Raw genomic sequence first — 20842 nt, forward strand, 5'->3', positions numbered from 1 at the left:
GCAGTGGGAGGAGTCACTGATTGAAGCACCAACAGCACCACATTTACTGACTTCTGTGCAGCAAGGCAGGCCTATGGGCTTCCATGGAGACATTATAACACGTCGCAGCTCATGTCAGCCATGCGCGTCATATAACGTGTGAGGTACACAATGTATTTATGGTACGTTCGGCCAGCAGCTCCTCCGTCTGCCGACTAGTGGTTTCCGTGCGTGTGATTATAGTGCCTCCTACTGGTACGTCGTGGACACGCATCCGGAAGCGGAAACCGCTTCATCACGTCCTCGAGCTTAAAAATTGCTTCGTCTTGTCGTGGCAAGTCTTTGTTGTGACACTGACAGCAAGTTAAATCCGCTACGAAAATCAGACTGATTTTAGTGGCGTTTTACTGGAAGTTGAGCTGTTCTGAAAGTGTTCTGTGTGTAGGGATAAACTATATTGTATTGTATCAAGTTGCCATTCCAAGTCAAGAGCCAAAAACTGAAGTGAATGTCAGCACTGATAATGTCTGCCGGAATTTCTCTGAGACTTTTCAGTGGTTTTCGCTTCATTTCACTACGAACGTCCCTTAAAATAAGTGTGTTTCATTTACACCAGTGTGTTTCGGCTATTTATACTCCCGACAACAGGTGGCAGTATTCCTTGAAGTAACTTCTCAACATACCAAAACCGGCGTTTTAGAAAATAAGGTCGCCCATAGCAGACGCACTGAACACTGTCCAAAATGAACCGCGGAAACTTGTACCTCGAACAAACCACTGACAGCAATGGAACCGCCAGCAAGCCTTCACCGCAAATCTCGGCTCTCGCGTTGACAGCGTACGGCTGTACAAAAGGTTACACTTCCTGTGCAGTCGCGAGGAGAGGCTCTTTCCAAATAAAAGCTCAACTTCATGGCATTTGTTTATTTCTTTGAAATAATTTCATATCGCTTCTAATGCGTTGTGTAATTTTTTTCCCCCCAGATACAATTTAAGCAGTAGTCCAGCCCCCTGTGTAAATGTGGCTTGTTTTTTTTTAGATGTGGTTGATTATATGGTCGCTGCGATGATAAACGACGCCGGGTGACGATTCCTGCCACGTTGTACTGCATTGGACTGTACTGTACTTTCTCAAAACATGTGCCATAAAGTTTATCTAATTTCAGTGTCATTGCATATTGCATTACACAGACTAACAGACAAATTAGTTACTGCAAATGATTAGCTCAACATTTTTCTGTGCTGCAATCAAGGTATACGTATAGTTTCAAGTGTATTCTACCAACCAAGCACGTTATCTAACACGAATATAAAAATATATAAGAGCACTGGCATGGACACAAGTAGAATAATAAAAGTTTTACAAAATAAGAACAGTTTTACATGTCGGATTATTTAATTATAGCAGCCCGTCTCTACTCCGGTCATTTCTTCTCGTCTGTTTTGAGGGAAGCGGAACTTCGTGTTTCTCGTTTTCGGCGGGCTATTTGTACAAGTTGTATTGTCCGAAGCACCGACGAGGACGTATTTTCTTTCTTTCGCGTCACCTTCCATCCGTCATCAAGAAAGAGGACGCGTCCTTTGCAATGGAATCGGAAGAAAAGCATACGTTTGAGACGAAGCTCTCAGAATCGAGGACCCCGCGGAGAAGCAGGTACTCGCGCTTTACTTTCTTTTATTATTGCTGCGCAAAATCGATCGTACAGTACTGTTTCGCTCACACAAAAATGATTTGAATTGTTGGGACAAGTGCCTCACTTGGAGAACCAGAAAGAAAAACGCGTCCACGAATTGGCGTGTGTTTTGCTCATGTCCGTTTTTACTACGGTAAGGGCAGGCTGGTTCTGTACGTCTGGGCTACAGACACATGACATGACACGTCGTGACGTGTAGCCCTACGGTTTACTCACATGAAAAATATATGTACAATCATCATACATACAGGGTGGCGATAAGGAGAAAGATTAACAACAGTTGTAACCTTTAAGTGATCCTCTGGCCGAGGTGGTGGACTGGCATCATGATCATCTCCACAAAATCATGCCCACACAGGTTGAATGACATTATGGTTCCATTTTCATTTTCTTAGCCGAAGGTTTTCCCCCAGAGTGTCTTAAATGTTCATATACTAACATTGATTTACTCATTTGTACAGCAGGGTTGTTGTTTTTTTTTTTTTTTTTAAACAGCATTTTTTTCTATTTGATCACAGGAGAGGGTGTGGAGACAGTTGGCCTTCACCCTGCTCTTCCTTGAGTTGCGAATGCAAGTGTATACAGCATGATGGGAACATAACTGGTTTTCAGCTTTATGAAAGTCACACGTTTACCTAAATTTAAAAAAAAAGAAAAACCTTCATGTTTACATGTGGTATATTTGTGATTTATTACTGTGATTTAAATACCAAGCCATTTCAAGTGATGTTTTGACTAGTGGTTCGCACTCCGGCCAGAGTGAGTTATATAATCCTGTGTAATCTGTGCATACAATTTCAATAAAATGTGCTTCATTAAGCCTCTGTACAAAATACAGTTTGTAAAGTCTGCATTAAATGACATGTCTTTTACGAGTGATGTGCTGCAATAAGGGATATAACTGATGATTCTGAAATGCTGTAAAATAAAAAATTTTACAGGAACATTTTCTGTAGCATAACTGAGCCTACTTACTGCAAAACATTAGCCTCTTGGTGTATACTGTCTTTATTTTCACTGCATATTAGGGGTTTTCATTTTTTCTAGGACACCTCATTCACAATTTAAAAGTGTCAACTCCAGATTCAAGTCTCCGGTAAGTCTTAACTTGACACCACGATGCATTCAAATGGATATGGTTTTTCTAAGTTTAGGTATTTTTACCTTGTAAATTAATACATTACTGTGGTTTGGTGTCCTTGTCTCAGATCCAGTCCCCCAGGACCTCGAACTGCACTGGAACAGTCAAGCCAAGCCTTGAAGAGCAGATAGAGGAACTGAAGAGGAGACAGAAGGAACTGGACTCTGAGATTGCCCTTCTGAAGAGCGAGTGAGCACTACTTACCTGAGCTTTTTTAATTCCACTAGTTTCATTATGGTAATATGTTCTGTATGTGCAGTCAAGTCCTGTGGAAAATGTTTGTGTATCCCCAGGGGTGTGACTGTACAGGAACTGGAGCAGCATATTGATCTGCTGCATGAATACAACGACATCAAAGACGTCGGGCAGACATTACTTGGCAGGCTTGGTAAGCCTTACACAATTCTTCTGTCTTTTTCAAAATTTGTCATCATCAGGGTAACACTGTTCTGTAGTGTGTGGATAAATAAAAATATTGTGCCTTGGAAAATCATTCAAACCCTTGAGCAATTCTGTAATCACAAACGTACTATTTTTCACAAATAGTATGTTAAAATTTTGTTCTCTGTGATATTTTATTTCAAAACCGTGAGACTCTTAATTATTTTTGGGTGAGATTTTAAAATTCTTTTTATGCTGTAAAATATTTTTTAAGACTGAAACATGCTTTTATGCATAGGTATACTCAGCCCTAATACAATGAAAAACAATGGTTTAAGAAAATATATACCCTTTCTTCATACTTCAGGGTCATTTTATTCAATGCACAGGCATATTTGCCTGTTATGTAGTCATTTCACTTGTTCAAGAGCTTGTGTAAGATAGTTGGATCAGAGGATATGCACAGAGATGAACACTTGGTGTCTCAGACTCAAAAGGGTTTTGTCCCTCTGTGGTGTAAATCTGGTCTGTCTTCTGGTTCATTCAGTTTGTATACTTATGCAGATGGCAGAATTGTCTTTTTTTTTTTTTTTTTTTTTTTTTTTTTTTTTTTTTCTCAAAAAACATAAAAACAATGGCACTTTTAGTTTTGATTTTAATTATTTTGAAATAAAATATTACAGAGAACAGCATATCAGTGTAACCATTTGCGATCAGTAAAATAAGTGGATTGGTCAAGAGTCAGATTCTGATAAAATACTTGAGAGGTACACTTACGTTGTATAGACCGGCTCTCTGTGTTCACTAGTGCAACTCAATGAGAAGTAAACATAAGACATTTCTTAGTTATATGATTGCTGTGTAGTATTTTGTCACAGTGAGACATAATTTACACTTCGGTATTATAGTGTGCAAATTTTATCTCTGCATTTCAGTCTTATTCCCTTCTTCACACTGATCTTGCCTGAATGTATCTATCTTTCTGTACATATGCTTAACTACAGTGGTGTTGGCTACAAGGTCTGGTGAATTGTTGTACATATGTAAATGATTATATGAGTGAAGCGATCAAGGGTTGAGGAAGAGCAGAAACCAATATACTTTTAAAGCTCTCTCTTGGACTGCAGCTGCCGACCTGTGGACTAATGAATATAAAACTCTGGTACAGCCGGAGTCAGCATGATCACTCATGGAGTCAAGTGTAAATGAGTGCGCTTGTCTCTCGGCAGCAACGTTACGAGGTGTGACCACAAGGGACTTGTACAGCCAATTTGGACTTCAGCTTGATGACTGAGCTGGAGAAGCAATGAGCCCAACGCAGTACAAAGACTTGACATGCAACAAACTTCTTGTGGTGGCCACACATGGGGTCTCTGTCACAGAAATCATTATGCTGTTGAATTGCTGATCTATATCTGGAAGGCTTCGATCTAAATTTCTCTGCCTGTGTGAGTTAAGAGATGGAAGAGTTGAGGTACCTGTACCATGTATAGCGTAAAGTCCATGTCTGAGTGTAGGAATGAATATATTTCTCTTAAGTGTGTGGCTTAAGAGGGACCTCCAGCCTCAGAAGTTAGCATACATGGTTGTGGATTCAATGCGATGGTTTGTGTTCTGTAACTGATGTTTTATCTGTTATATCTAATTAAAATACTTTGGTTTTACTAGGATCCAACTATGATTAAACTTATTGTATCTGACTATATAATGTCAATTGTTTTTGGCCTTAACGTTGAGTTATTCTGACCATATAAATAAAAATGTTATACCATGTATAGTTGCAGACAGTTATTCTTTTTGTGACACAAAGGTCATAAAAGTGGAAATACTCAGACTTGGAAAATGATTAAGAAAAGTGTTTGTAGTTGTGAATTGCTCATATTTTTCTTGATAATGAGTTGGTTATCAGGCACTATCTCACTTGTGGGGTGTGTAAAAGTGTATTGTCCTTTTTTTAATCTTCCCTTCTCTGCAGAGGACATCAAGCAGATATAATCAGTAATGATCCTATGCTGTTTTGCACAAGAACTTTGTTCTCACTGTGTCAGTTCCATCTAGAGTACTTTTACCCTGGCCTCGCCACGCTCTGGACGCACTCCGAACCTAGAGATCCATTTCAGAGCTTTTCTGGGGCATATTAGTAACTTATTAGCAAGCTCCAGATATTTCAAAAACGGCTTTAGAAGGGGCTAAATGAAAACACAATTAAATATTTAGCAGATGCTTCCATCCGCAGGGGCTTATGACTGTACCTTACAAACTCACAAAGTTGATTATTTTAACTCGTTGACTGCAATCTGTATTGTTTTATCCATGAATCCATCTGAAGTAGGTGTGAGATGAGCTAATTTCCCAGGTTGTGTTATTTGTTAATAAGTTAAATAGCTGGGGCAGTAGGGTTTGGGTTACTATGGTGGAGTTTCCTCATTAAAAATACCATTTTTGCTTAACAGACATTGTTACCAGGTCTTAAATTAAACAGACAAAGCAGCAATGTAAAGAGTATTTAGTAACTGACCGAAAACACAGGTAAACATACAACTAAGTGCTGAAGAGAGGGCAGAATTTAATTAAAAGCAACAATTGTCCTGAGGCTAACAAAGCAGTGCCATTTTGAGCCCTCCTTCCGCCCTTCCCGCGCGCCCGCCTCGGTCTTTTCCCGGTTTCCGTAGTACCGCAGCAGGCCGCGCGGAAACCGCCGCTCATTCGACAGCTCCCTTAGTCCGTAGGGCCGCGTTTCTTCGACAGCGGGATTCCGCATCTCGAAGCCCCGCCTATATCGCATGAAATAAGTGACGTTTTCGTGTCGCAAGCGTCTCTTATTGGTCGAGTCTGTCCATCAACGTCCGAAACAGAATGCCGGCGAACGCGAGGGGGCGGGAGGAAGCAGGAAAATTATAAGGTCATTTGAATTAACTCTAGCTTGTAAGAGACCCACGGGTGAAAACGGGGACCTGGTGACATGAAGGCAGCGATAAGGACCACTGGATGAATTAAATGGGCCAGTGCGGGGGGTGTGATCGTATCGCGGTGGAGGAACGGCACATAAGTAATCGTGTATGTCAGTGAACGCTGGCGGTGTGTGACAGACTGAGCGCATGCAGGAGCTCAGTAGCTAACAGGACAGAAGACGGTTCAGATAAGCCGATCAGGGGGTAACTACGTGACGGGGTCTCTATCTGCTGCCAACTACAACACGACGTAAAGGGGACTCCACGCTATTTCAACAAGGTATGTATTGAAATTACATCGTTTGGCTAGGTTGTTAGTAGATGAACCTATCTGGTCCGTTTCCGGCCCTCCATTATTATTACATGAAGAACAGTGCACACACTCGAGCTTCCCTGGCTGTCCTTTAACAACCTTGCAGGTTTTGTTCTGATGATGCGCGCGATGGGAAAGGGCTCGGCTATTACGATAATATCTCACTTCTGTCACGGCCTGGAAACTGAATGGGGCGCAGGACAGACATCCATCCAGCCCGTCCACTGAGACAATGGACCATGGCATGATGATCCTCGCTGTGTGTGAGCACATGGCTAACAGTGATCAGTCAACACTGCGCTAGCCGGTCATCCACCCTTCCGTGCCATGGGCCGTGGCGTGGCATCACACCGGGCTTCTTCATAATATATATTATATATCCCGTTATAACTGAATAAAATACTACAAACTAAACATAACATCTGGGTAAACAGGCTCGCTGCGCGGCATAGCGCACATTGCGGTAATCATGCGATTTTTATTATCCACATTCAGCCTGCCGTTCTCGTGTAGCTACTGCCCGAGTTTGATTTTTAAATTAAATATTTACATTGCTTGCTTGCTTTGTGTTTATATTAGAAGTGTGTGTGTGTGTGTGCGCGCATTCATTTTCACGTGAATCTTTTTCGACCTTGATAGACATTCCCACGGCGTCCCTCGTCCGTCTCGCATCTCCGTCTCTGTTTGCCGTCCCGAACGGGATCGCGCCTCTGCAGCTCGCGCACCTGCCGCGCGGTGTGTGTGTGTGTGTGTGTGTGCGCGCGCGGGCGCGCGCCAGCTCAGCAGCAGGACTCGGTGGGAGTCGTCGTCGTCCCCCCCTCTTCCTCAGAGCCGAACGTAAGGGCCTTGCGAAGGGTGTCCTGCCGCTGACAGTCTGCGCTTCGCTCCTCAGCTGCACCGTAATTCTGTGGCACACAAGGCCTGAGTGTCCGGCTCAAATGAAGCAAGACGGGAGTGTGTTTGATTTCTGATGTATCTCGGCTACGGACGCCGGGGCAGCTTCCGCGGAATTAAGTCTTTTTCTTTCAAAATATTGTCAACGTTCATTCATTTTCGCTCACGCTGCTCCCCAAGCCTAACTTGCAGTGTTGGGCTGGGATATTAAATTATTTATAAAGATGTATACACATTAGGGTATTGTTACAGTATATGAGTTCAGGACGAGTATTGAGTACCTTGACTACTGCAACAGGAGTGGGATTCGAACTCGAATACTTTGTAAAGAGGCGCTCTGACTGCTGCACTGCCTACTCCCCTCACAACAATCACATTCTCTGTGAAATATTTGCAAGGATACAAAATGTAGCGCAAGGCCCAGTTGCGGCTCAGCGCCTGGCCGTACGAAAACGGCATGCAAATATACCGGGCAGTTTCACAAGTGGCGTATGTGGAAACGTGGGTTTTTTTCACCGAAACGCTTATGGAGCAGCAAAACCCGTTGGCTCCGCGTAACCGATGGTCACACTGCACCGTGTCATCTATTAAGTATCGTAAGTAGGCAAATAAATGGCCTTCATATGAAATGCGTGTTTGAAATGGAAATTTATAGAGTCCAAAGGTAAAGGCAGCACATCTAGGTCTTGTTGTTTTTTCCCCCCCGCCAGTTGCACAACTCATCTGATAAGCGTTCCGAAACGCTGGGGCTGAAGCCAGCGCGTCTGCCTCGACTTCTTTGATTGTGAAACGGCGTGGCCTTCATCTTCTTCATCCTCCTTTTCCCCGACTTCCAGGATGTTGCGACTGGCCTCCTGCGCCGCCTTGCTCTTCCTGCTCAGGCTGGTCGCGGGCCTGCCGTGGCTCCAGGTGATCCCCGGCCTCCTCGTCTTCTACCTGGGCTCCGGCGGCTGGAGGTTCGCTCGCGTCGTCGCGAAGACCCTGGGAAGAGATCTGCAGTGAGTAGCGGAGGGGACGGCCCAGGGAGCCTGACCGAGTTCGAATGTCAAGTCGGGCTGATGTTCAAGAATGGGCTCCGTGCGCTTCTCTGGCTTCCGGGGGTCGTTGGAATGTGGTTGTATGTGTAACGCACCCTTCAAGACCAGAAATTCTGCCCTGTCCTGTAATACAAGCTTGAGGGATGTTTCCTGCTGGCCTTATTGGAGAACTCTTTACCACGTGTGAGGGGTTAGTGATTCGAGTGCCTTGTGAGGAAGGTGGAAATGGAATCATCCATAGAAAAACTGAATTCTTGTGCCACCCGTGTTCAGTTTTTTTTTTTTTTTTTTAAATTGTGGAAGGTTTATTGTGAAACAGGAAGCGGGTGGGGCTGCGCGCAGTGTAACGTACAGTGGATATGTGGTTTCTGACATTTGTATGATTAAGGTTTAGCCAAAAGTGTGAAAAGTTGGGTTTTTTTTCCCCCCCTCTGATCCATGGTTAATAATATGATGATCCCACTTGCATTATTTTGCTTTGCTGACATCTTATTCCTGTATGTAATAAAAAGTTTGTTTTCAGGCCTCCTAGTTGCCTTCATTGTCTGCTTTTCTGAAGGTTCAGCTACTACTAGTGTTGCGCCTGTGCCGTAACGGTGTGGGGTAAATGTGGATTGGGTACGTTCCAACCTGCTCTATGTCCCCACAGCGCTGCTGGTGTGCTGCTGACTGTGAAGCTGAACGTGAGGAGGCATCTCCGAGAACGCAATACCATCCCCAAGATCTTTGCCGAGACCCTGCGGCGGCACCCCGACAAGACTGCGCTCATCTTTGAGGGCACCGGAGAAGCGTGGACATTTCGGCAGCTGGACACCTACTCCAACCGTGTAGCCAACCTGCTGTTGCAGATGGGCTACCGTGAGGGCGATGTGGTGGCGCTCTTCATGGAGAACCGCTCGCAGTATGTGGGGCTCTGGCTGGGCATGGCCAAGATCGGCATGGAGGCTGCCCTCATCAACTTCAACTTGCGCCTGGACGCCCTGGTGCACTGCATCACCATTTCCAACGCCAAGGCCATCATATTCGGCAGTGAACTCACAGAGGGTAAGTTGACATCGGAGCGTCTCGGTGGCAAGGATTTTCGAGGCAGGTGGATAAATCTGAACCGCAGTTCCAAGGTCCCTGTCATACCTGTGCTTGTAGTACAAATCTATAAAATAAATGTTTTCATCGAAGTTCAGGACTTCCTTAACCATTGAATAAACATATCAGCGTTGCTGTTTTTATTGCGATCTCAATCCTAGTACGAAATCTGTTTCCAAAAAATACTCAATTTTTTTTCCTATAGCATTGGATCTCAAAAAAAAAAAAAAGCAGTTCTTTATTTTTAATTTGGCCGAGTGACTTAATTGTGTAATTAAATGTGATTTAGCGTTTTCATATTTTCAAAAGACTAAAGATAATATAGTATTTTTTTTTTCCCATTTGCCTTGTGTTTCTGTAAACTGACTATTGCAGCTGTAAATGTACCATTTATCATTTGCTGATAAAATTCTTATGGCTTCTATCTTGCCAACTTTTTATGATGGTCTAAATTGTCTTTTTGTCCAAATGACTTCATTAAGTCTGTTCTGTGCTGTTCTGCTGTAACATCCCTCATGTGCCATTTCTGGCCAATCTGCGATAATAGATGTTCAGAGGTTGTTGAGTGGTTGAACTTGATGAAATCAGATTCAGCATTTATTGAATTTCTTATAGTTTGCAGCCATTTATACAGAGCAGCTTGGTTTGCTGCAAAATGCTACGCAGATTCAGAATGACAGTGGGGGTGGGAATGCAGGCACTCATTCACTTTTCCTTAATCATTTTGTCCAAATCGCGGCTGAAATGGGCTGGAGCCTGTCCAGGGAGCACAGGTCGCAAGACTAAGTAGGGTACACCCTGATGAGACACCAGTCTATTGGAGAGGCACCAGTGCTGTTACACTTAATCCAATAATGCCCATACATGATGGTGAAAAGCAGTTAAATCATTAAGAACTCTTAACAGGTCGTGCTCCTAGGTGACTCTCATGATAATGTTGAAAGTTCCACTTGTGTGTCAACATGTTTTTTTAAGATTTATATAAATCTATGAATAGATTTAGCTTAGGGGGGTGCCGTGGCGCAGTGGGTTGGACCGGGTCCTGCTCTCCAGTGGGTCTGGGGTTCGAGTCCCGCTTGGGGTGCCTTGCGACGGACTGGAGTCCCATCCTGGGTTTGTCCCCTCCTCCTCTAGCCTTACACCCTGTGTTGCTGGGTTAGGCTTTGGCTCCCCGCGACCCTGTATGGGACAAGCGCTTCAGACTGTGTGTGTGTGTGGATTTAGCTTCAATTTCAAGACCTTGTCAATGACATAAAAATCATAACGGTAAGAATTTTGTTAGGCTTGTCTGAGTGGTTCAGTGAATAACCAGCACAATTTCAGTAATTTTTATATAAAACCTTAGTTCAATGCTTGATATCTGTTGCAAAATTCCTATAATGTTAACATTTCTTTTCATGCATACATTAATCTACCTTCTTCGATCCATCATCTCTAACTGCTTGTCCAGTACTGGGTCACTGTGGCTAAGAGACTATCGCACGCATAAGGTTTGAAGCAGGGTACACCCTAGGCAGGGCGCCAGTGCATCGCAGGGCAAACGCAGTCATTCGCTCAAATGTAGTCACATATATACACACACACACACACACACAATGTCTACAACTGCTTGTCCCGAGTGGGGTCGTGGTGAACCAGAGTCTAACCCGGCACCACAGGGCACAAGGCTGGAGGAGACACACCTCGAACAGGACGCCAGTCCGTCGCAAGGCACCCCAAGCAGGAGTCGAACCCCAGACCCGCCACTACAGGCCTCGGCCAAACCCGCTGCGCCACCGTGCCCCCACAAATGTAGTCACATTAAGGCAATTTAGAGTCACTGGTTATCAGAAACACATGTCTGCACCATGTGTATGGAAACCAGAGCACCTGTAGGGAATCTCTGGGAACATGAGAACATACGAATTCCTCACCCACTGAGCTGGATTGAAACTCATGTTCAAACTCACATGTCGGGAGTTGTGAGGCACCTGCGCTACCCACTGTGCTGCCCCTCCATCTTTGTTGTGTAATAACATGTGGAAAATGATGCTGATGATTTTCTGGTAATTAGCGAACGTACCTTTTAGCGAACATACCTTTCAATTTTGTATTAGTCTTTTAAGATTAGTTCAAATTCATTCTGTTTTTTGGTTTCTCAACAGCTCAAAAAGATAAATTTGTTATAAAATACAATTATAAAAAAATTAACTGCAGCAGTGTTTTTAGTATGTTCCTTTTAATCTGCATGCCGTTATATTAACACTTAACTTTAACATTTGAACATGATTTGAAGCTATAAACACTTATATTAGTAATATTTGAAATTATTACATTTGGAGGCATATTTTTGGAAATTTCTTTCCATTTTCGTAATTCCAGCTATTTGCAGGTGCATTTTCTGTTATGTTTTTGTTGAAAAGTATTGTCTTATTAACTCAAATCCACTTTAATGTGCCTTATTAAAATGTTTTTACTTTTCATCTGTTTTGAAAATATTGATGGCTCAGGAAATTTTGGCATGTTCCAAGAGTGGAGGGATCAGATGTACTTCCTGACAAGTGGTAGCCTCAACGCACATTCAAACATTATCTTCAGCTGGCAGACTGAAAAGTGACTGCTGTTCACTGAAGGCAAATCTCACATTGAGACTAATGTGCAGTACATGCATAATTTAAAGAAAAAAAAAAAATAGAACCTGTAGAGCCATGGTGCCTTGCATGCCTGATGTGCATTGGTATGTCTTGAAATATTGTTTTCAATGAGTCTTTTTTATTCTTAGTTTTATTGTTGGTGAAATCTGATGAGGGCTATTTGAACTTACTGCACCTTTTTAGCTTCAGCTGTGTGTTTTTCTTGGCGAGGCTCAGTGCTGTGAGGTTCATGCTGCCCTGCTCCTTGAACATCGGCCTTCCTTGGACACGTCTGCTCAGTGCGCTGTTCTCCTCCTTCCTGTTGTCCAGCGGTGTGCGAAGTTCACAGCTCCATGGGGAAATCTGTGAAGATGGTCTGTAGCGGCGACTGGGATCCTCGGCGCGTTCCTCCAGGGACCGAATGTCTGGAGCCACTGCTGGAGGCTGCGCCCACACACTTGCCCAGTCAGCCACAGCGCTGCTTCACAGGTCTGCCAGCCAGTCACTAGTAGTCCAACCTAAATGTGTAGGTGCATCACTAGCCTGAAGGGTTTAACTATACACCGATCTTGGAGAAGGAGTACCTAAATGTTCTCCCCCATACTGCTTTCCTCAGATAGACTCTTCTACATCTACACATCAGGGACCACTGGCATGCCCAAAGCTGCAATTGTTGTTCACAGCAGGTGAGCACCCTCAGGCTCCATGTTGGTGGATGTGATAGCAGAGCTGTGTGTGTCTGTTTCTAAAATAGTGGTTTACGTGCTTTATCTCTCAGGTACTACCGAATGGCTGCCCTCGTCTACTATGGATTTAGGATGACCTCTGACGATGTTCTGTATGATTGTCTGCCGCTCTACCACTCTGCAGGTATTTCAGCTGGTTCTTTAGGGTTTTCCCTTGCTCACGGTCTCATGTGTGGAGTTCTCCCTGTTTGTTTGGACACAGCGATAGAACCCCCCCCCCCCCCCCCCCCCCCCCCACCATCCCCATCCCCACAAACCTTTTGTGAGGCCTTTGTTTTAAAGAAGGATTCAGGAGTCCCTCAGGTTTACAGCTACTGTTTGATTACAGGTGGTCCTCGACTTGCGATGGTTCAACTTGCGATTTCTTTGACTTTATGATGGTGAGCTGGCAATAGACATTCAGTAGAAACCGTACTTAGAATTTTAAATTTTTCCCGGGCAAGCGATACGCGGTGCAATACTCTCTGCCGATGCTGGGCAGCGACAGGGATCCGCATCTCCCAGTCTGTTGCGCAAAGGTGTGTATTAGGTGCATTAAATTCATTTTTGACTTATGATATTTTCGACTTATGATGAGTTTTGGGCATCGTAGCCCCATCGTAAATCGGGAACCACCTGTAATTCATTCATAATTTAGGTGTTCATTTAGTTTCATTCAAGTGGCCTGCACAGCTTATAGTTTTACACTTTATCTATTTGTACAGCTGGATATTCTTCTGAAGCAAGTTTTACTTGAGTACCTTACTGAAAGATATCAAAGTAGAGCACCTTATGGGACATGACCCAAGAACCTTCACCTCACAAGTCCAAGTGTGTAACCACTCTGCTTGTGGTTGGATTCTTCTTCTCTCACAGGGAACATTGTAGGGGTGGGACAGTGCCTCATCCACGGCATGACAGTAGTCATCAGGCGCAAATTTTCTGCCTCGAGGTTCTGGGAAGACTGCATCAAGTACAATTGCACGGTGAGAAGGAAAAGAAGAGGGGAAATTTTCACCAGCTTAAGGGCAAGCAAGAAGTGGAGTTGAGCACAGTCTGTGAGTAGCGAGGAGGCGAACTTCGCTGACAGCCCAGTTGTGTTCCCGGTTGCAGATTATCCAGTACATTGGAGAAATCTGCCGGTACTTGCTGAACCAGCCGCCACGGGAGGCAGAGCAACAGCATTGTGTGCGCATGGCCCTGGGTAATGGCTTGCGACAGTCCATCTGGGAGGAGTTCACCTCACGCTTCCACGTGCCACAGATCGCCGAGTTCTACGGCGCCACAGAGTGCAACTGCAGCCTGGGCAACTTTGACAACAAGGTGAGTGATGCAAGCTGAGTCAATGTGCTGTTCTACACCCTTGTGGTGATGAATATCACTGGCCAACTGAAGAGTGATGCTCATAATGGTGGCTCTCACCGCTGTCTGTGACGCTGAAAAACAACCATCTGAAAGATCATGTTATGCTTGTATGTTTTGTGCAGTGGTGTGCTGAGAATGATGTTTTGGGGATTTTCTAATGCTCTCTGAACATGTATACTGACCACAGTGGTTTTTGGAATTGTTAGGCACAAGTGATGCATGCCATGATAACTTTGATTACAAATATTCAATATGCATGAGTAATGATTGACTGACTCATACAAACAGTGGTTACTATTTCCTATGAGCAGGTGTAAACTTTTAAATACGGCCTTCTCTTGTTACAAACGGTTGTTACAGATTTTTTGAAGATGCAATTAAAATACACCGGAAATTGTTTGCATGTCCTTTACTGATCGGTCTTGTAATGTTTGTTGCTTCCCGTTTCTACCCAGCCAGCTGATGTGCGTTAGTAAAAACGCAACAAGAATGTCGGATTGCATTAAGTGAACTGCCTTCCACAGCGTTTACAACTCATGTCTGGTGTTGCTGGGTGCTGGTGATCAGTAATTATTGAGCAGCACCACAGAAGTTTGTTGGAAAATTCATCCCATAATTGCAACTGAATAAGTGTTTGTGGGAGGAGTGTATTTTTTTCTTCATTAATTCATTATCAATAACCATTTATCCAGTACAGATCCTAGTCGCCCAGAGCTATAGAGCAGGAGGCAGTGTACACCTTGGATACCAATCCAGCAGAGGGCAATGACACACACACTCTCATGTACTGACACATACACATGCTCCAAGAGCAACTTATAGGTGGCAGTTAACTGGAAGTGCATCTTTGGACTGTGGGAGGAAAGCCGCACAGACACAGGGAGAACATGCAAACTCCACATAGACTCAGGCAGATTTGAACCAACAAGCTTTGTGCCCTAATCCCTACTGTCTGAGTCGGCTTGCCCTACCATTTTATTTTCAGTCTTTTTAAATTAGTTTTAAAGTGGTTTGAAGTTTCTTCAATAAAGTCTTTTTACCTAGTTTTTTAAAATTTATTATAGCGATTGCACATCCATTTAGCTGATGCTAAAAGCATCCAAAGCAACTTGCACTGTTAAGCTACTTACAATCATTTACCCATTCGTAAAGCTGGGTAATTTTACTGGAGCAATTTAGGATAAGTACTTTGCTTAAGGGAACTACAGCCGGAGGTGGGATTCAAAACTGCATCATTTGGGTCCAAAGGCAGTAGTTCTAACCATGTCGCTTCATGTTGTCCCGATATTGCAGACTTTACAGAACCTAAGCCTTAAGTAAATAAACAGAAACTTATGTATTACACTCTTATTGATTGTGGTAACAGTGACTTTGGACTTACAAACAAGTTGAATTTCAAACAGACTTCAGGTTGTGTTTGTAAGCTGAGCGGCCAGCGTGTGTCCGTTTATGTAATTTATTTTCAATCCCTGCTCTAACGTGACTTCAGGTTGACAGCTGCGCGTTGTGGCGATTGTGTTGATGATGAATTTTCAATCAACAACTATCAATAGTGCTTTCTAGTTTTAAATATTAACAGTATATGTCTCTGAGCACTAAAAATGCCATTTAAGCATGCTGATTCTGTGAGTGCCAAAAACATATATTGTCTGTTCTCGAAACTATATGTGATGTAAAGCCTTATTCTGGTATCATTCTTAAAGACAAAATAGCAATTAAATCACAAGGTGACAGAATTCCCCAAGGCTCAAACCTCTTACTCCTTTTTCATAGTGTTTGAGGTACATTTTATTTATGGTAATCATTATGTTGGAAAGAAGGTCTGTAAAGGAATAAAAGGCATGCACAAACTTCACTTTAGTTATCCATGAGGTAATGACAAACCTAGGTAAGCCATTAACAACAGATTTTATATTGCACATTCTTTTATGTTCTGATCCTGCCTTTTCCATTAATTAACAAAAGGTTTCTGTTTAGACTCCATATGTGCTTGAGCAAATCATTTTATTCCCAGAACTTAGCATGTAGGTAGTTTTTGGTTTATAGACATTTCAGCTATTTCAGGAGGAAAACCTTGTCCATACATTGTCTGCAAGAAGTCAAATAAATACCCTTTAGTTTTTATCAAAGAAAGACATGGCTCAGCAGAACAGTAATACTGTAGTCGTTTGTTCATCAATTCACTATATTAGTGATCTGTAATACATTGCAGCACATGCTGTCTCACCCTAAAACGTTGGTTGGGATCGGCACCTTTTTAGACATGATGAAGTTGGATTTTTATGCCTTGACTGGCGTGTGAATCTTTCTTGGTGACATCAGAAAATGATGATTTGAATTGTCTGACCTTAATGTACTTTTTAGCGTTCCTTCCCCTTATAAGTGTTGGAAGTTAATGTTTTTCAGAATCATGCCAAGTTTGGAAATTTGTTTATACTTGTGGATGATTCAATGTAAATTTACCTTACATGTCACTAGCAATTCACTGATTTTTGTCATGGAACAAATAAATTACTGGAACCACAGTGGAACGTGTTTACTTGTGAGTTTTTGAGTCCGTTGTGTTTGACAAAAGCTACATTTCCTTATGTTCTGTGCTGTTGGCAGGTGGGTGCGTGTGGCTTCAACAGTCGGATACTCCCCTTCTTCTACCCCATCCGACTCGTGAGGGTGGATGAGGAAACCATGGAACTGGTCCGTGGTCCTGATGGTGTCTGCATCCCCTGCAAGCCAGGTTAGACCCTTAGCAAATGTGTGCTATAACTGTTTCCCATGCAGTTTGTACTGGTCTCTGGAAGTTAGTACCTCTTGTTAATCATGTTCTCCTACCAGGTGAGTCGGGACAGCTGGTTGGCCGAATCGTCCAGAGCGATCCCTTGCGCAGGTTTGATGGCTACGTAAACCAGACAGCTACCAACAAGAAGATTTCTCACGATGTCTTCAAGAAGGGAGACAGCGCCTATCTATCAGGTAAGTGGTACCCTTGAAACATCGGTTAATACATCTGGGATCTACGATATTGTTGAGGAGTTGCAACCCTGTTTCCTCAGGTGACGTGCTTGTCATGGACCAGTACGGGTACATGTACTTCAAAGACCGCACCGGTGACACTTTCCGCTGGAAGGGCGAAAACGTGTCAACCACCGAGGTCGAGGGGACCCTTAGCCGCCTCCTGGACATGAAGGACGTGGTGGTGTACGGAGTTGAAGTGCCAGGTAATACAAAGTGGAAATAGACCTGGCCACACTGTCCTGGAACAGCAAAATAGACCCTGGGGTCTCTCACTCTTCATTCTTATTTACTGTAGTAACTGTAAGAGCTATGGTATGTTTCATTTTAAATACCATGACATCCAGTCATCCATATGATAGGTACTTTATGGGCGACATTTGTACTTTTGTTGTTTGGACTGGGAATTATGTGGTAAATGAATGCTAATTCACAAGTCTAATATTCTTCGTCAGTAGTTATGATCTTGATTTGCACTTGAGTGTTAGAAATGGGTGAGATGATAGGCAGCCCCAGAGGGTTAGTAAATGCTGTGGAAAATGGCATCGTGCTTCATACTAAAACGTCCATGGAGAAAACACTCAGCCCTGCGTGCACCTAGCAATCAATTGAAATAACTTGATTTGCAATCAAGTGGGCGGCACGGTGGCACAGTGAGTAGCGCTGCTGTCTCACAGTGCCTGGGTGGTGCGAGAGAACATGGGTTCGATCCCTGCTCAGTCTGTGTGGAGTTTGCATGTTTTCCCCGTGTCTGTGTGGGTTTCCTCTGAGTTCTCTGGTTTCCTCTCACAGTCCAAAGACATGCTGTTCAGGTTCCCCATAGTGTGTGAGTGACACAGAGAGAGTGTGTTTCACTGGTGTATGTATGAGTGACCCAGTGCAAGTAGTATATCTAGCAGTGTAAGTCACCACGGTGAATAAGGTGTGTGGGCTGATAACACTACATTATAGTATCCGTCTGTAAGTCACTTTGGAGAAAAGCATTTGCTAAGTGAATAAATGTAAATGTAAGTGCAGGGGGTGCAGTGGCGCAGCGGGTTTGGCCAAGTCCTGCTCTCTGGTGGGTCTCGGGTTCGGGTCCCGCTTGGGGTGCCTTGGGCCGGACTGGTGTCCCGTCCTGGGTGTGTCCCCTCCCCCTCCAGCCCTACACCCTGTATGGCTGGGTTAGGCTCCAGCTCACCGTGACCCCACTTGGGACAAGCAGCTTGTGTGTGTGTGTGTGTGTGTGTGTGTGTGTGTGTGTGTGCGCGCGCGTGCGCGTGCAATCAAGTGCTCCACAGATTTTTTTGGAAGCTAGCTGTGTGAGTATGGGGAAAATTACACAAATGTATGCAATGGATAAAGCGTAAAATTGTGAGCTGTGCAAGTCACTTGAATGAAACTAAATGAACACCTAAATTGTTGAAAGTAATTTACTTCAGGGTTAGTATCTGCTAGATTTGACTCATGCTGTAACAAGTGTTAAAAGTACCTAAAGCGATAACTATTGATTTAAGAAATTTTTTCAAAAGTTTGTTTCGGCAGTTTATGCAAAACTGTGGAGTGTCCATACATACAGTATATATACACTGCTATCGAGAAATGAAAGCAAATAAATTGCACTGAAGTAAATCCTAGGTGTCAGTTCAACATTGCAGGATAGACTTGATGCAAAGTGACTTCAGAAATTGTGCATATAAAGGACTCATTTACTTTTTAGTCATTCTTGGATCTATGTAAATATCTGTCATAAACAGATGTCAGTAACATCCTGTATAACGTTTTGCTTTATTTTTGTAATCACAATAAGGGTTACATTTGTTAAAAATAAGGAAATATTCATGTCTGCATATCTTTAATTTGTTTATAAATAATCATGCAAAAAAAATGTAATTGTAAAATTGCGTTGTTTCTGCCTTGTGTTGCAGCAGTGTTTTGTTCACATGGTCAATTACTCAACGCTGTCTCCAGCCAACCCACAGCCTGAAAACACCCTAGGAAAATCTCTGTATAGTGTACACCTACTCTTAAAACATTGGGGGGGGGGGAACTGCATCATATCCAAGAATATTTTTTGTACGTTAACTCCTTGTAATCCTAGCAGATGAGGCCACAGCCTAGATGCTGTCTAACATGGTACCGCTGACTCTGTTCCTTCCTAGGAGCCGAGGGGAAGGCTGGGATGGCTGCCATAGCGGATCCCATGAATGAGACGGATCTGCAGAAGTTTGCCGGGGACATGGAGAAAGCCCTGCCACCCTATGCCCGGCCGGTGTTCCTGCGCTTCCTGCCAGAGGTCGACAAGACAGGTGAGTCATGGGAGCAAAATGAAAATCTGCCTCACATCAGGACTCTCGGCTGGTTTTTAGCGCAGCATTATTTTTGTAATAATGACTACTTTTGTGGTATGTCCAAGTATATTGAGAAGTTTTTTCAGACTTAAGAGTCTTCCCATGTTTCTAAACTCCTCTTTCCTTCCTAGGGACATACAAGTTCCAGAAGTCTGACATGCGGAGAGAGGGCTTCGACCCCAGAGTAGTGTCTGACAGACTGTACTTAATGGACTCTGCCCGAGGGCAGTATGTGGAGCTCAGCGAAGAAATCCACCGCTCCATCCTTTCGGGGAAACAGAAACTGTGACATCCCCTTGCTTCTTCCTCCCTGCCGCGCACAGCCCTCCCCCCAGCCCACACTACAGCTACGACCACAAACACCAATCCCCTTTCCTCCCTTGACCCTGTTAGGCTCCGCCTTTTGTTTACCTCATTGACTCCACCCCACCCCCGGTGAGGAAGAGTGGGGACCTGTGGGTCGTGTTCTTATCCAAAATATATCCCCATAAACAGGGCCCACCACAGGGACAGGTTTTACAGGAGTGCATGGTGCCCTGGCAGCAAAAAAAAAAAAAGAAAAAAAAAAAAAAGAAAAACGGCTGCTGAATCTCCTGTCTGGCACACAATGAAACCCTTTCTGCCCAACCTGCAAAATAACCTGGACTTCACAGGTCACACCCATGTGTCAGAGCATATAAACCATGCCTCTGTCTTTATCCAACTTTGGCCTGCACATTGCAGAGGTTCTTCTGTGCAGAGTTTCAGAGGAATCGCGAAAAATGTGCTTTAACGTGCAATACGAGGCCAGTACTTACTGTGCAATAACAGTTGTCTCCTCTACCTGATGAATGGGTGCATTATCTTTGAAGTAGGATTTAGGAAAGTCGATATTGGATGTAGATATTGTAGCTTTCCAATATATAGGTGTGGTTAAAAAAAAAAAAAAAAAAAAAAAAAAAAATTACATCTACACAATTATATATTATCACAAATACTGTGTGCTTGAATATATGCACCTCAGCATCACATGGAAGTTTGCTCTTTTTTTCCTGCAGGTTTGTAAACACGAGCTTGAATTCAGATATCCTGGGCAGGTGAAATGTGCAGATCACTTTGCCCACAAAAGCGGGCCTGCAGTTTTGAGCTTTGGGGCGGAGCCATGCGCGCTGCACCACATGCAGGTTTGGCCGAAAGGGCTCAAACGCTTCGAAATCAAGAGGAAAGCACAGGCCCCCCAATTCCGACCCTTTTCTGAGGGCTGCGCCTGTCGCGAGTGCGCAGTATTCTGGTGCTACCTGATCATTGCTCCCTCGCCTCTGAGCCGCAAGGAGCCGTCCCCCACAGAC

General features: G+C 43.7%; 2 protein-coding genes across 3 annotated transcripts; both read left to right on the top strand.

Annotated features, from left to right (window-relative positions):
• The first annotated feature begins 751 nt into the window (after nt 1-751).
• Nucleotides 752-4962, top strand: swi5 (SWI5 homologous recombination repair protein). Of its 2 annotated transcripts, none has more exons than XM_018751264.2 (5): nt 752-1633; nt 2721-2769; nt 2882-3003; nt 3108-3202; nt 4323-4962. In XM_018751264.2, the coding sequence occupies exons 1-5, from the start codon at nt 1566-1568 to the stop codon at nt 4376-4378; spliced, it is 390 nt and encodes a 129-aa protein (XP_018606780.2). In that variant the 5' UTR covers nt 752-1565; the 3' UTR covers nt 4379-4962. The 2 variants fall into 2 exon arrangements, with proteins under 2 accessions (XP_018606780.2, XP_018606771.2); XM_018751255.2 differs by having other exon boundaries at nt 756-1633; nt 4425-4962.
• A 1052-nt stretch (nt 4963-6014) lies between these two features.
• Nucleotides 6015-20086, top strand: slc27a4 (solute carrier family 27 member 4). Its single transcript, XM_018755283.2, has 13 exons — nt 6015-6426; nt 8190-8351; nt 9040-9434; nt 12416-12574; nt 12702-12771; nt 12864-12955; nt 13687-13796; nt 13924-14133; nt 16783-16909; nt 17008-17145; nt 17226-17390; nt 19326-19472; nt 19646-20086. Exons 2-13 carry the CDS (start codon nt 8191-8193, stop codon nt 19801-19803), a joined length of 1932 nt encoding a protein of 643 aa, XP_018610799.1. The 5' UTR covers nt 6015-6426; nt 8190; the 3' UTR covers nt 19804-20086.
• Nucleotides 20087-20842: the final 756 nt, after the last annotated feature.

This window comes from Scleropages formosus, chromosome 6, assembly GCF_900964775.1.
Source record: "Scleropages formosus chromosome 6, fSclFor1.1, whole genome shotgun sequence".
In the NCBI taxonomy this organism is placed as follows: domain Eukaryota; kingdom Metazoa; phylum Chordata; class Actinopteri; order Osteoglossiformes; family Osteoglossidae; genus Scleropages; species Scleropages formosus.